Genomic DNA, 12411 nt, shown 5'->3' with positions numbered 1-12411 from the left:
GGCTTGTGTGCCTTGCCCGTGAGTTGAAACATCACAGGAGGAAACAAGGAGATCATCGTCAAATACCTTTTCATGCTAAGAATATAATCTTCTCGTGGTGACTGAACTTTTTTCCCTAAAGCTTTCAAAAGAAAAGATGAATGTCAGAACCCATCCAGGTCTGAAGCAAAATACAGGGCATTGGAAAGGCAAGCTCTAGGTTTGCTGGCTTTGCAGGAAGCATCTATGCAGAAAACGTGTGAAAAGACCGTGCAATGTACAAAACAGATGGGAATTCAAACCTGAATAACCCTGGAAGATTCAAATAAATGTGATTTCTGCAATATGGAAGGACGAGTTGGAGCATTCAGAGCGGTTGTGTGGTCACTTGAGCAAAGAGAAAGATTATGGGCTAGACAGGCGTTGCTCTGGGATACCCCTCCTCTCCCTAAACTGCAAAATGTTGGCAAGCGCAGAGGAAACAGTTCGATTGTTAAGAAGGGACAAAAATGATCGCAAATACTTGCACAGATGTTGGTTCTGATGTTACCAGCCAGCACAGGGTACCAGCGGCAAGTCTGGTGTGATAGTCCTGGGCCTGTCTCACTGATTTCGGTGCAGTAGGAATTCCCTTCTGTTTTCCACTAAGCTGAAATACTAGGACAGGACAAAGATGAACAGAAGACCCTGGGCTAGCAGAAGTTATACCCTGGATAAACATGTATTTGTTCCTCCAGCAGAAGAAGCGTTTTGGATTGGGAAGAACAAGAGAGGAAAAATAATCTTTATTCACCTTGTAGAGAACTCTCTCTGGTGCTAGCAATGCCCGGGGGCACGGAGGGACAGGGGGTGTGCACAGCCTGGCCATGCTGTTAAGTCTCTGAAGTCTGCTCTTCTCCCTGTCTCCCCACAGGAATACCAACCTAAACTGGTTGTGTCCGCGCCGCTGATTGGGAATGACCTCTGCTGTCCCCAGCCACTGCCAGGGGAGCACGGCTTGGCACGGGACGCAGGGAGTGCTGGGCATTGCCTGAGCCTGTGCCCTCATCCTGTTTTGTTTAGGGGGAAAGACGGGGTCTATTAGCCTCAGTTTTCTAACTTTTGCAGAAGAAAATCTAACTCTGTGGTGTGGGGGACGTTTTTGTAAGTGTCATGGTGGATTGGTTTCACCTAACTGCAGCTGTGTGGACAGCATCTACAGAGGAGCTTCTGGAGAGCAGTTCCTGCCCCCTCCACTGAGTGCCAGTTTCAGATGTGAAGTCACCCTCTGAAGAGCTGTCACTGCCCAGGCAGGGTGACCATGCAGGGACACCCCAGGCAGGGCTGGGGCGGGCACAGGTCGCAGCCAGCGTAAGGGCTGTGCTGAAGGAAGGAGCTCCCGCTCTCGCAGGGCCCATGGATTAGTGCTGACCAAGCGGGGTTCCTGTCCGGTCAGCGGTTTGGTTACTCGGCCGTCGTGCTGGTGAAGGGGAAGGGCTGGAGCGAGGCAGGGAGGGGGCGGCTGTGGGGCTGTAGGATGGGTGGCTGTGGGGCTGCAGGATGGGCGGCTGTGGGGCTGCAGGATGGGCAGTTGTGGGGCTGCAGGATGGGTGGCTGTGGGGCTGTAGGATGGGTGGCTGTGGGGCTGTAGGACGGGCGGCTGTGGGGCTGTAGGATGGGTGGCTGTGGGGCCGTAGGACGGGCGGCTGTGGGGCTGTAGGATGGGCGGCTGTGGGGCTGTAGGACGGGCGGCTGTGGGGCTGTAGGATGGGCGGCTGTGGGGCTGTAGGACGGGCGGCTGTGGGGCTGTAGGATGGGCGGCTGTGGGGCTGCAGGACGGGCGGCTGTGGGGCTGTAGGACGGGCGGCTGTGCTTGTGTGCAGCGGGGCACTCACCTCCGAACTGTGGCTGTAGGGAGCTGAACCCAGTCTTGTGTTTCTGTAGTATCTCGAGTTGCTTTTTCTACTCATACAGAAAATCTTGAACTCAGGTTGCAAAAGTCACATGCATGATTTATAGGAGCATTTGCTTGCATCGCTCTTGATTTAAAAATATATTGGTGGGAGAGAATGTGACTGGACATGTTATCCCAGAGGAATGGACTCCAGCTCGGAAGGGGTCAGCAAAGCTGACTTGAAATATAACAACATACACAAAAAGAGTGACGGGTGGGTGAGGAAAAGATGTCTTCAGGAGGGGAACAAGGATTTGTGCACAAGTGATGAGGCATGCTTAGTTATTAAATAGCACCAGGACAAGGCTAAAAACCAAATACTCGTAGTGGTAGCACATCTATTACCAGGTAATCACTCGATAACCCTCAAGTAGCTTTCAAGCAGAAAGTGGTGTGGGCAAGGAAAATGGTTCCTCATGGCAATCAGAGTAAGGACAGGCTTTCTCTGGAAAGAGAAGTTGCCCCAGGCTGGAGGGAGTCTAAGTCATAAGAGACCTGTAGGGAAGGAGTTAGAAGTGCATAATGCAGCCAGAGGCAGCACGGGGATTAGTTAACATGACTGCTGTCTCTGTCCTGCTTCCCAGGCTCCCCCCGGTACTGGATTGTGTCTATATACAAATTGCTGTCGTACTCCTGGGGAACTTGCTGCACAGGAGTAACGACCGAATAGGTACTTGGTTCAGAAAAATCCCCAGGAGCACCACGCTCCAAAGCATGTGGGACCTACTTACTGGGACCTGCCAGCACCGTGCCAAAATGCAATGCCACCACTGTCCCTCATGTAAGAAGTCCATTTTGTATGCGTTAATACTGCTTTTTGGTACTTGTAATGATTTGTAAAATATACTTCCTAAATAAACAGTTGTAGAAAACAGAGACGGAAACAGAGCAGTACTTTGCTCCCCTGCGTATGTGGCTTTTGTTTTGCTCACAGCTCGAGACCGTCTACAGCTGCCTTGTTCCTGACTTGCACAGTAGCCCACTTTTGCTTCCCCTGAGCATCATACACAGCGCTATTCTAAATGCGAATCAAGAACTTGAGTCTTAATTTACCTTCCAGCTCTGCCCTGGAACAGCACGCCTGTAGCCTAAGATTCCTCCTCTGCAGTCACAGAGAGGCTGCTCACCTCAGGGACGAGAGCAAAGCTGCCTGCAGGCCCCGTCCCTCCTGCTCAAGCTGCTCCGAGCCAGAGGACCATCATGGTGCCCTGTAAAATTGCTGCCTTGAAGCAGTGCCACCACCCATCCCCTCACGGCTTCTGCACAGAAATCATATGCAGAAGCAGGGCAGGAAGGACTCAAACCTCTTTGTGTGCCATCTCAATGTTTTGCAAGGAACCTGCACAACCGAGGGTGATCTTCACACCATCTAAAAGCAAAACTAAGCTGGTTCGGCTCAGCTGGCTGCATCTGGAGTACTGCGTCCAGCTCTGGGGCCCCAAACATAAGAAGGACATGGAGCTGTTGGAGCGAGTCCAGAGGAGGCCACGGAGATGCTCAGAGGGCTGGAGCCCCTCTGCTATGGAGACAGGCTGAGACAGTTGGGGCTGTTCAGCCTGAAGAAGGCTCCGGGGAGACCTTCTAGCACCTTCCAGTGCCTGAAGGGGCTACAGGAAAGCTGGAGAAGGACTTTTGACAAGGGCACGGAGTGATAGGACGAAGGGGAACGGTTTTAAACTGAAAGAGGGGAGATTGAGATGAGATATTAGGAAGAAATTCTTTCCTGTGAGGGTGGTGAGACCCTGGCCCAGGTTGCCCAGAGCAGCTGTGGCTGCCCCCTCCCTGGCAGTGTTCAAGGCCGGGTTGGATGGGGCTTGGAGCAACCTGGTCTGGTGGAAGGTGTCCCTGCCCGTGGCAGGGGGTTGGAACTAGATGAGCTTTAAGGTCCCTTCTGACCCAAACCCGTCTGTGATTCTATGATCTGGCCCTTCAGCACAGAACCCCCCAGGCCTTGAACGGCTTCACCCAGCTCCTGTGGGCTCCTCAAGGCTCACAGTGAGAGCTCACCGCAGACACGGGTGGCAAAAGGAGACTTGAGGGACTAAAGGCTTTTCCCGGGCTCTGACTGATCACTGGCTCCCGCCATGACAGGAACTCCCCGGGGTCTGAGGAGACGCGAGGCCCTGAAGGACAAAGGGGTTTCTCAGGCTGCTGCCCCGGCCCCGACTCCGGCTGCCGCCCCCGCGGATGCCGCCGCCATTTCCCTCCCCTCACAGCCACCGATCCCGCCACGCCGCTGGGGGGCGCTGTGAGCGCCGCGCGCAGCTCGCTCCCCTCCCGCCCTCTCTGCGGGGCGGGGCGTTCGGCGGTGCTCGCGCGTGCGTGCCGTGCGTTTGGCGCGCGCGGCGGCGGCGGCGGCGGCGCGGGGTTGGGGGGGGGGTGGGCGGCGATGGCGGGCGCGGCGGCCACGGGTGGAGGAGGGGGCGGCGGCGGGCCGGGACCGGGGCCGGTAGCGCAGGGGTTGAAGGAGGCGCTAGTGGAGACGCTGACGGGGATCCTGTGCCCGGTGCAGGCGGTACGCGCCGCCGCTGAGGAGCAGGTGAAGGTGCTGGAGGTGACGGAGGGTGAGTGAGGGCCGGGCCGCGCTGAGGGCAATGGAGGAGGCGGGGGGGGGGGGGGGGTGGTGTCCGGGTGGGGAAAGGCCGCCGCTGCTTTCCCCGAGCGTTTCCCGGTACCGGTGCCCCGTGGCTGCGTGTTGGCCTGGGCCAAAACTTCCAGCTTCAGCGGTCGGGCCGGCGGGGAGCGGGCGGCGGCGGCGGCTGCTTTGGTACCGGCTGTCGGCGTGTGCCCGGTGTGCCCTGAGCAGCCCCTGCCCCGCCGCAGGAGTTCAGCTGCGGATTCGCCGGTGGGGCTTGGCTGGGGCTGGCTCCGGCCTGCAGCGGAGGTCGCCGGGCGAAGGCGCAGGAGGGTTTCTTCAAGGCACCGCTCTCGTCAGTGGGGCAGGAGGGAAACGGGGCGGTGAGGGATGGTGCGGTGTTGTGTGAGGACTGAGTGACCAAGGAGCACTCTGAGCTCACTACGACACGGAGAGGCAGGTGGGGTGGCGAAGCAGCCAGGCCTGTTGCTTTGGGCACCTCTTTCCACCTGAGCTGAAGTCTCCAGGGTTGCTCACGCGATGGTCGTGGAGAGCCTTCCCCCTGTGTTTGTCTGCGGGCCCTGTCCCGCTCCCACAGTGATCCTCTCCACCTCTGGACGTGTGTGCCCTTGTGCGTGCCCATGTCCTGCAGGTCGTCATCTGCACGTGGTGTGTTTTAGGTTGAGCATGGTCAGGACGTAGTTGTGCCCTCGTCTTGTGTGAAACTAATACGCCAGGGCTCCGTTGTCTGTTGTGGAGAGCTGAGGACGTGCGAGATGCTGGAGATGGGTGGCAACTGGCCTATGGCTTTGAAAAGTCAGGGCTTGAAAGAGCAAGCACCCCAAGTTCAAGCAATGTCTCTAATTGTTCCATTACTCATCTGGCCTTTTTATGGTGGCACTAAGGTAGTTCATGCACTTGCTGCTTTTCCTGGGTGGAAGCTACACTTAAACACCTATTGAAGGTAACGTTTTATTTCCCTTAGCTTAAATTTTATGACCCATCCGAAAGAACTGGAATCTGTAGAAAGCACTGGAAGATTTGCAGGTAGTGTGCTGTGACAGGAGCTGGGTGCTGAGAGCGTGGCACTGCAGCCCTTGGCCCTGAGTCGTGCTTGTGGCCTGGCAGCTTGATGGGCCGGGTGGTTGTGGACCCTCCTGGAAATTTTGCCTTACCTCTGTCTGATTGTGCCATTCTGAAAGTGTTTTGTGAAGTGTTTTAAGGTCTTTCTGCCCTGAACTTTAGTTCAGAATTGTTACTGAAGGAAGTTTATGGTAAAGAGAAGGAAGGTGTAAGGGAGTGACTGGGTCAAGAATGGTGTTGTGATAACATTACTCTGGGAATGAGACTGGGGCAAAGAAAGGAAGGCAAATTGTTTGATAAAATGTTTCTTGTTGTGCAGTCCCTTAACACGTGCTTGTAACGCTTTCAGGCTAAGCTTTCCCTGATGTGTTTTGGGGAAATCTGTGTGTTGCCACTGCAGCTATTGGAGGTTTTAAGGAGCAATTCGAGGGCATTGCAGTAGTACGAGTCTGGAAGTGCTGTGAGGTTCATTGACCCGTAGAGCTTTTGAGTTGCAAAGCTGCCACAGTCAGTGTGCTCTTCAGTGGCAACTTTTTTTTTTCCCCAAACAGTCTGAATCTTACCACAAGGAATGAAATCAAGTGTGTGTAAGGGTTTGGGTAACAGATTTCCAGAAAAGATTATGTTTTGAGGGCTCTAGGTGATGGCTGTCCCTAAGGTCCCTTTGAGAGCCCAGGAATGCAAGAGATTTACATTTGATGGATAACATTAAGGGCATGAGGAGCGGAGTCGTCTGCGCTTCTGTTTTTTCACTGTTTTACAAATATCCTAAAGTCACCCGGTACTTCTCTGCAGTTGCAATCCCAGAACTGCACACACCTATTGCAGGACATGTGCCTGTGACCTGGAGGAGGTGACAGAATACGCTCTTGTGCAGTTTGTGGGTGACACCAAACTGGAGGAGAGGCGGTTGGTGTCCTTGAGGGCAGGGCTGCTTCCTAGAGCACGCCGCAGGAATGGACCTGAAATTCAGCCAGGAGAGATACCAAGTTCTGCACCTGGGACAGAAGAACCACCCACAGGGATGCGGGTCAGGCACTGCCTGGCTTGGGAGCAGCGTTGTGGCAAAGAGCCTGGAAATCCTGGTGGCCGGTGAGCTGGACAGGGCCAGCAGTGTGCCCTGGAGGCCACCTGCATCCCGGGCTGTATAAACAGGACCAGAGGCGGTGATCAGCCCTCTCCAGGCAGCACTTGTTAGACCACACCTAGAACACTTGTCCGGTTTTGCTTCCACCCCCTGCTAGTACAAGAAAAACAGCCACAAACAGGAGTGAGTTCAGCAAAGGGCCGTCAAGTTGGTTGGGGAACTGCAGCACTTGCTACATGAGGAGGCACTGGGGGGGAGGGGTTTTCCAGTGTGGAGACAAGAGGGTTTTGGGGTGGATCTGCCAGCACCTTCTGGTAACTATGAGGAGGTTGTCAAGACACTGGGGGGTGGGAGAGGATGAAGGAAAACGGTCACAAACTGAAACGAGGTTCAGACTGAGAATTTTTTTTCACTGTGAGGAGAGCCAAGCTTTAGAGCAGGTTGTCCATAGAAGCTGTGCTGTTTACATCCTTGAGTATCTCCAAACCTACCTAGAAAATGCTCTGAGCAACCTGTTTTGATGCCCCTTTGATCACGGGGGTTGGCCTGGACACTCCTGAGGTCTCTTTCAGCTGAATTATTCTGCGCTCCTGTGATTCCCCCTCTCCTGTCCTAGTCAAGCAGCATGGGAGGAATAAGCTGTAGTCTCCTTTCTGTGTTGTCTTTGGTATGGAGAAACTTGCAAAAACAAAGAGGAGGAGCTAAAGGAATGCAGTGTTTGCCAACACTGTATTATTGAGGTAAAGAAGTGTAGATCATGTGTGTCAGAAGTACTTAAAGAAACAAAAAATGTATTATCATTAAGCAGCGTAAAGAAGATGCTGAAAGTAAAAGTGAGGGCAGTAGAAAAGAGCAGAAGTATTGGCACTTTTAATGAAAAATAAATGAAGGTAAGTGAAAACAAAAGAGGAAAAACTTGTTAAAGACATAAAAACTTAACGATGCTTTCAAATGTTGCAGAAGCAGAAAGCGTTTCGGAGGTGTGCGTGGCCACCGGGTGACTGAAATGTGCAAGGTACATTCAAGGAGTACAGGGCTGCAGGAAAGCTGGATTCCTTGTGCTGGTGTTGACTCAACTTGCCACATTGAAGGGCCTCTCCAGGAGACAAGTTGGAGAATCCACGTCAAGTTGGAGCGCAAGTAGGAGCAGTTTCACTTATCACTTTACTTTAAACAGCAAGTGCTACAGGATGCATCTCCAAGAGTTTTAAAGGGACTCAAACATTAAATTAAAGGGACTCAAACAACAAATTGTGCTGTAAAACTTCCCACTTAAGGTCACTTAGGGACAAGATAAGTGTATGTTGGTAAACACAGGACAGCTTTTAGTAAGGGCTCTAAGGTGAGGAGCGGAGGGGTGCACGTTGGGGTTGTTACAGGTGAGTCGGTGTGGCTTTTGCACTGCCTGCAGTAATTAAGATGATATCAAGAGCTGGAATGAGGAGAGCTGAGGGCCTGAGGTTGTTGTGGCAGAGTCGATCTATGTTTAATAGAAGAGCTATTTGAAAGAGTCCTGGGACTGCCAAAAAGCTTTTAGAAAATTCTCTTAGTGAAACTTTTTGAAGAAACTAAACTGCTGTGGACAGCTCTTGAATTAATAACCAATTAAAAGCTTGAAGACAAGAGGTAGAAGTGACTGGTTACGTTTCACACTGCAGGGAGATAATCAAGAGTCCCAAGTGAAGCTCGACTGCTCAGCACGTCCGTAAATGTGGAAAAGAGTGAATCATGGTGTGGCAAAGTTGCTGATAGTGCTGCTCAGTCTGGCCAGAGTGAGAATTGGTGGCAAAAATTACAGAATGGTTTCACAAGAGTGAGTTGAGTGTGTGGACGGTACGTGTAGGTCAGCGTTGGTCAGCAAAGTAATGCTGGGGGGAGGAGGAGCAGCCCAGATGATACCTTAAAAAGTAACGAGCTGTCCTAAATTGCCACTGGGAGAAAAATCCCATTGTCAGTGTGGAGAGTTTCCTGAAAATACCCATTCACTGCTCTGCCGTGCTCCGAAAGCCAAATGGACCGTTAAGGAGGGAACAGAGAACAAAGCGCGACATAAATTCCTCGTGCCTCTGCAGTCCCAGTGCTGCATGCATTACGGGCTTGCTGCTCTCTGGAGGGATAAAGCAGGGCAGTGAAAATGCAGCACAGAGACATTCCCAGAGGTGTGGAAAAGCTGCTGTTCTCAGAAGGAGCAAATACATTGACTTTTCTGCCTGGGAAAGAGTTAGCAGAGGTGGAGGCTCTAAAATCATAAGCGACAGAGAAGGTGAGCGAGGAGTGATTATTTGTGACTTCTCACAAAGCGAAGATCAGATGCAAATGAATCTGAAACACGCAGAAGGAAGTAGGTTGTTTCACCCAGTGTGCAAACTGTGGAACTTATCACTGTTGGATGTTAGAGGTAGAAATGGTTTAAATAAGGTTTGATATTCCTGGAGGAAAAAACTCATCAAGAACCATTAACCACACTGGTCAGATACACCACCTGCTTCAGGAGGTTCCTAACGCCGAGATTTCCAAGGGGGTGTGTTGGGGGAAGCGTTGCTCTGCCCTCACCTCTTTTCTTAAGCTGCTTGCAGGTTGGGTTGTGTAATGCAGTTAAGCCAATACAGCAGTTAGCTCTGCCCGTGCGGGCGTGCTGCCCCATGCTAGCACCTGCTCTCTTCCATGCAGGGTTTGGCCAGGTCAAGATGGTTCAGTTTTTTGTGAGGATGCAGCCGAGCTCCCTGAAGCAGGGTGATAGATCTGGCTGGTGCTTGTACAACGGGATGGGTAGAAATGCACAGTAAGAGGTGAGCCTGTGGAGCAGGCTGAGCTGTCCCAAGAGGAGTCTCCTGTCTGACTCTGTACAGCTGTTCTGGAGCAATACAGGACATCAGCTCTGGAGTAAGGACATGGTGGCAGTTTCTTCCTGCCATGTCACCCTTTAGCAATTCCAAACATGTCCCCGGCGACTCAGTCTCTTCCCTGCTTCTGCATCTTCTGTCTGCTGAGAGCGTGTGGGAATAGGCATCACCTGGCAGCTTGGGGACGGGGGATGCGTTACTGTCGGTCTCCGGAAAGATGAAAGTTCACCTGGTGACCTTTGTTGTCTCTAGGTTTTAATGGAACATAAATAAAAGCAAGGCCTGAGACTGTTCAGGGGGAAGACAGGGGAAATTAGAGCTCTGGGTTGCGGAGCGGTGCTGCTGTGTGTGCGTCTAACCTGGCTTGACTCTGCCATCGACTGGTTCCCAGTGGAGTGGGGACAGTGTTTCCATTCCCTCTTTATCTGGTCCATCCAGGTAACATCATACACCACCTCTGATGGTATACATGTGTGCGCTACGTCTGACATCATGTGACTTGAGAATAATTCCGTCATGTGTAAAAATAATCTCTTCCTCTAGGTCTTACTATGTTGAGGAAGACGTATGAAGGCCAAGGCACCTCCAGGAATGTCAGAGCAGGGACAGTGTCACTCCAAAGGACGTGCATGTCCACCAGGAGGGATCGTGCTTCCACCCTATGCAGAGGAGCAGTGTCTGTAACACGTTGCTCTAAATTATGCTGATAAGGAGTTTTAATGCCAACTTCTTGTACAGTTGAAAAATACTGCTACCAGCTTGCCTGGTTAGATAACGAGTTTGATGTTTTATGGTGATGGTATTAAGTCTCTGAGCTATCTGCTCTTGTGCTCTGGAAGTGTGGTGGTGATAGATGAATGGCTCTGGGCTGGAGAATTGCCTTTCTTTTGGCTGTCTACATTATGTGTCTCTGTTTGCCCTTTTTACAGGTAGAAAAGGCATTTATAAGGCTGTCTTCAGCATGGCTTGTGTTGTGACATCTTGTGTATGAAAAGGCATCTTCAGCTCAGTCCTTTACAAGGTCGTTTGTTGCCAGAAGCTGAGATGTGCAGGTGGCTGTGAAGATGGTGCTGACCTTGGCAAACTGACTTGTGTGTCAATCCGGGCACGCTGACCCTCTTCAGAGTTTCTTGCCCATCGTGTTTGAGACTAGTCCTGTGCAGGAGACAACCAATGCTTTGATTTGATTGTGATCTCAGATGTGAATATTGGCTTTACGAGTCTTGTAGATGTTCTTTCAGTGTCTTCTCTTCCAGAGTAGGTGGCTCAGCACATGTAGTTTGATGCTTTAAAACTCCATTGATGCTCAGATAATCTTTGCGTGACGTGGTTTTCCATTTGTATCAGGAGAACAGCCGTAGGTACAGTGATAGCATGAAACTTGTAGCATCACTTGTGCTTCACCAGTTCAGCACATTTTTGCTTATGGTCAGCTCCTTCCCGACGTAACTGTTTTGATGCGTGTGGTGTCAAGAGCAGTTGCTGTGTTGCGTTGGGTACCTCCTTGAATACTTGATTGTGTGCATAAAACCAGGTATTGTGTGGAAGGAGGGATTCTGGAGAATTTACAAACATGACCACAGTTTGGGGTTGTATGGGGGGTCTCTTGGCTGTAACTTGAATTATAAGAGTGGATGATGGGCAGAAATGGGTGGAAATCCTGTGAATGCATAAATCACACTGAATTTTTTAACAGGAGTTAACATTTTAACATTGAACTGAATTTTTAACAGGGAAATTGAAACAAGAAATGGCCACGTTGGGACACGTGATATCTGACTTTCGGGAAGAAGGGTATTCACAGCAGCAAATGCCATTATTTGCACTGTGAAATGCTGCAGACATGTTGAGTGTAATGAGAAGTTGTGAAGAAGGGATTTCAAGTGAGATACTTAAAATCAGCACGGATGCTGGAGAAGATTGGCCTTAATCTTTCTGTCCTTTGCTGAGAAATGAGGAAAATACGACTGCAGTTTTCAGAGATGTGCTAAAAAAAAAGCGTGCTTTTGGAGTAGTCACTGAGAGTCGTGCTGGATGCTGGAGAAGTTCCTCAAAGAAGCACGTCTGTAGTGTGTAAAAATTAAGGCTAAGCATTAGGTACTTCCTTGGTATTTCTTCGTAGTCTGTCTGCAGATGCCCTCCATGCTCTGCACTGGTCTGACCTCATGGCTGACCTGCTTTGAGCAGGAGGTTGGACAGGATGACATCCCGAGGTCCCTTTTAACCCAAATTACTTTATGATGGTGGTATTGAAAACCAGCCCCGTGGAAAACGTCTGCGCCTGTGTAGCTCAAGACTGCAACGTAGAAGGGGTGGGCAGATGTTGGGTAAAGGCAACTTGATTTCTGATACTGCTCTGTTTTGTGAGATCTGGTCTCTGCAAACTGCACATTGTTTTAATTTGGAGTGTCGGTGGCCATGGGGCAGTGGATTCACCTGGGTTGGCCACAGCAGCTGCCACGGCCTCTTCCTCCAGCTCTGCCTGTGTCTGCCCCCAGCAGAGACAACTAAAGGGACCTGTAGCAGCTCCTGAACCAGCTCTGTATGGACGTATTGAGCTGGACTCAGTCGGCGCTGGCCCACTTCAACAGGGCAGCACGTGAAGTGTGGTGATTCAGTAGACAGTCCTGCTCGTTTAGTCCTCCCTGCTTCCTTAATACTATTTTTTTTTTTTGATCCAGCCTAATTTCTCCAAAAAGTTAGGGATGGAGAGGTAGTAGGTTATGTGGTAGGTGGAGCTTGGTTGTGAAGGAGGAGAGGTGGAGAGTAGGACTGCACTAATATTGAGGTTAGTGGAGAGGAGAAGTGGAGCTGGACAGAAATGTGTTTGCGAAGTGTTCCCTGTGCCAGGCCCTTCATTAAAAGTTTCTAATCTCTTGGTTTTACAGACTTTATCTTGGGAAGAAGATGA

General features: G+C 51.2%; 1 protein-coding gene across 1 annotated transcript in view; it reads left to right on the top strand.

The window, feature by feature from the left end:
* The first annotated feature begins 4301 nt into the window (after positions 1-4301).
* IPO9 (importin 9) overlaps positions 4302-12411 on the top strand; it is a 38618-nt gene continuing 30508 nt past the window's right edge. The window contains exon 1 of the mRNA XM_068419303.1: positions 4302-4476. Within this exon, the coding sequence (XP_068275404.1) occupies positions 4302-4476 (175 nt within the window). The remainder of the gene's footprint in view (positions 4477-12411) is intronic.

The sequence above is a fragment of the Nyctibius grandis genome, chromosome 27 (assembly GCF_013368605.1).
Source record: "Nyctibius grandis isolate bNycGra1 chromosome 27, bNycGra1.pri, whole genome shotgun sequence".
NCBI classification, from domain to species: Eukaryota; Metazoa; Chordata; class Aves; order Nyctibiiformes; family Nyctibiidae; genus Nyctibius; species Nyctibius grandis.
Note: the sequence above shows the minus strand (reverse complement) of the source record. Positions and strands in the feature narration are given on the sequence as shown.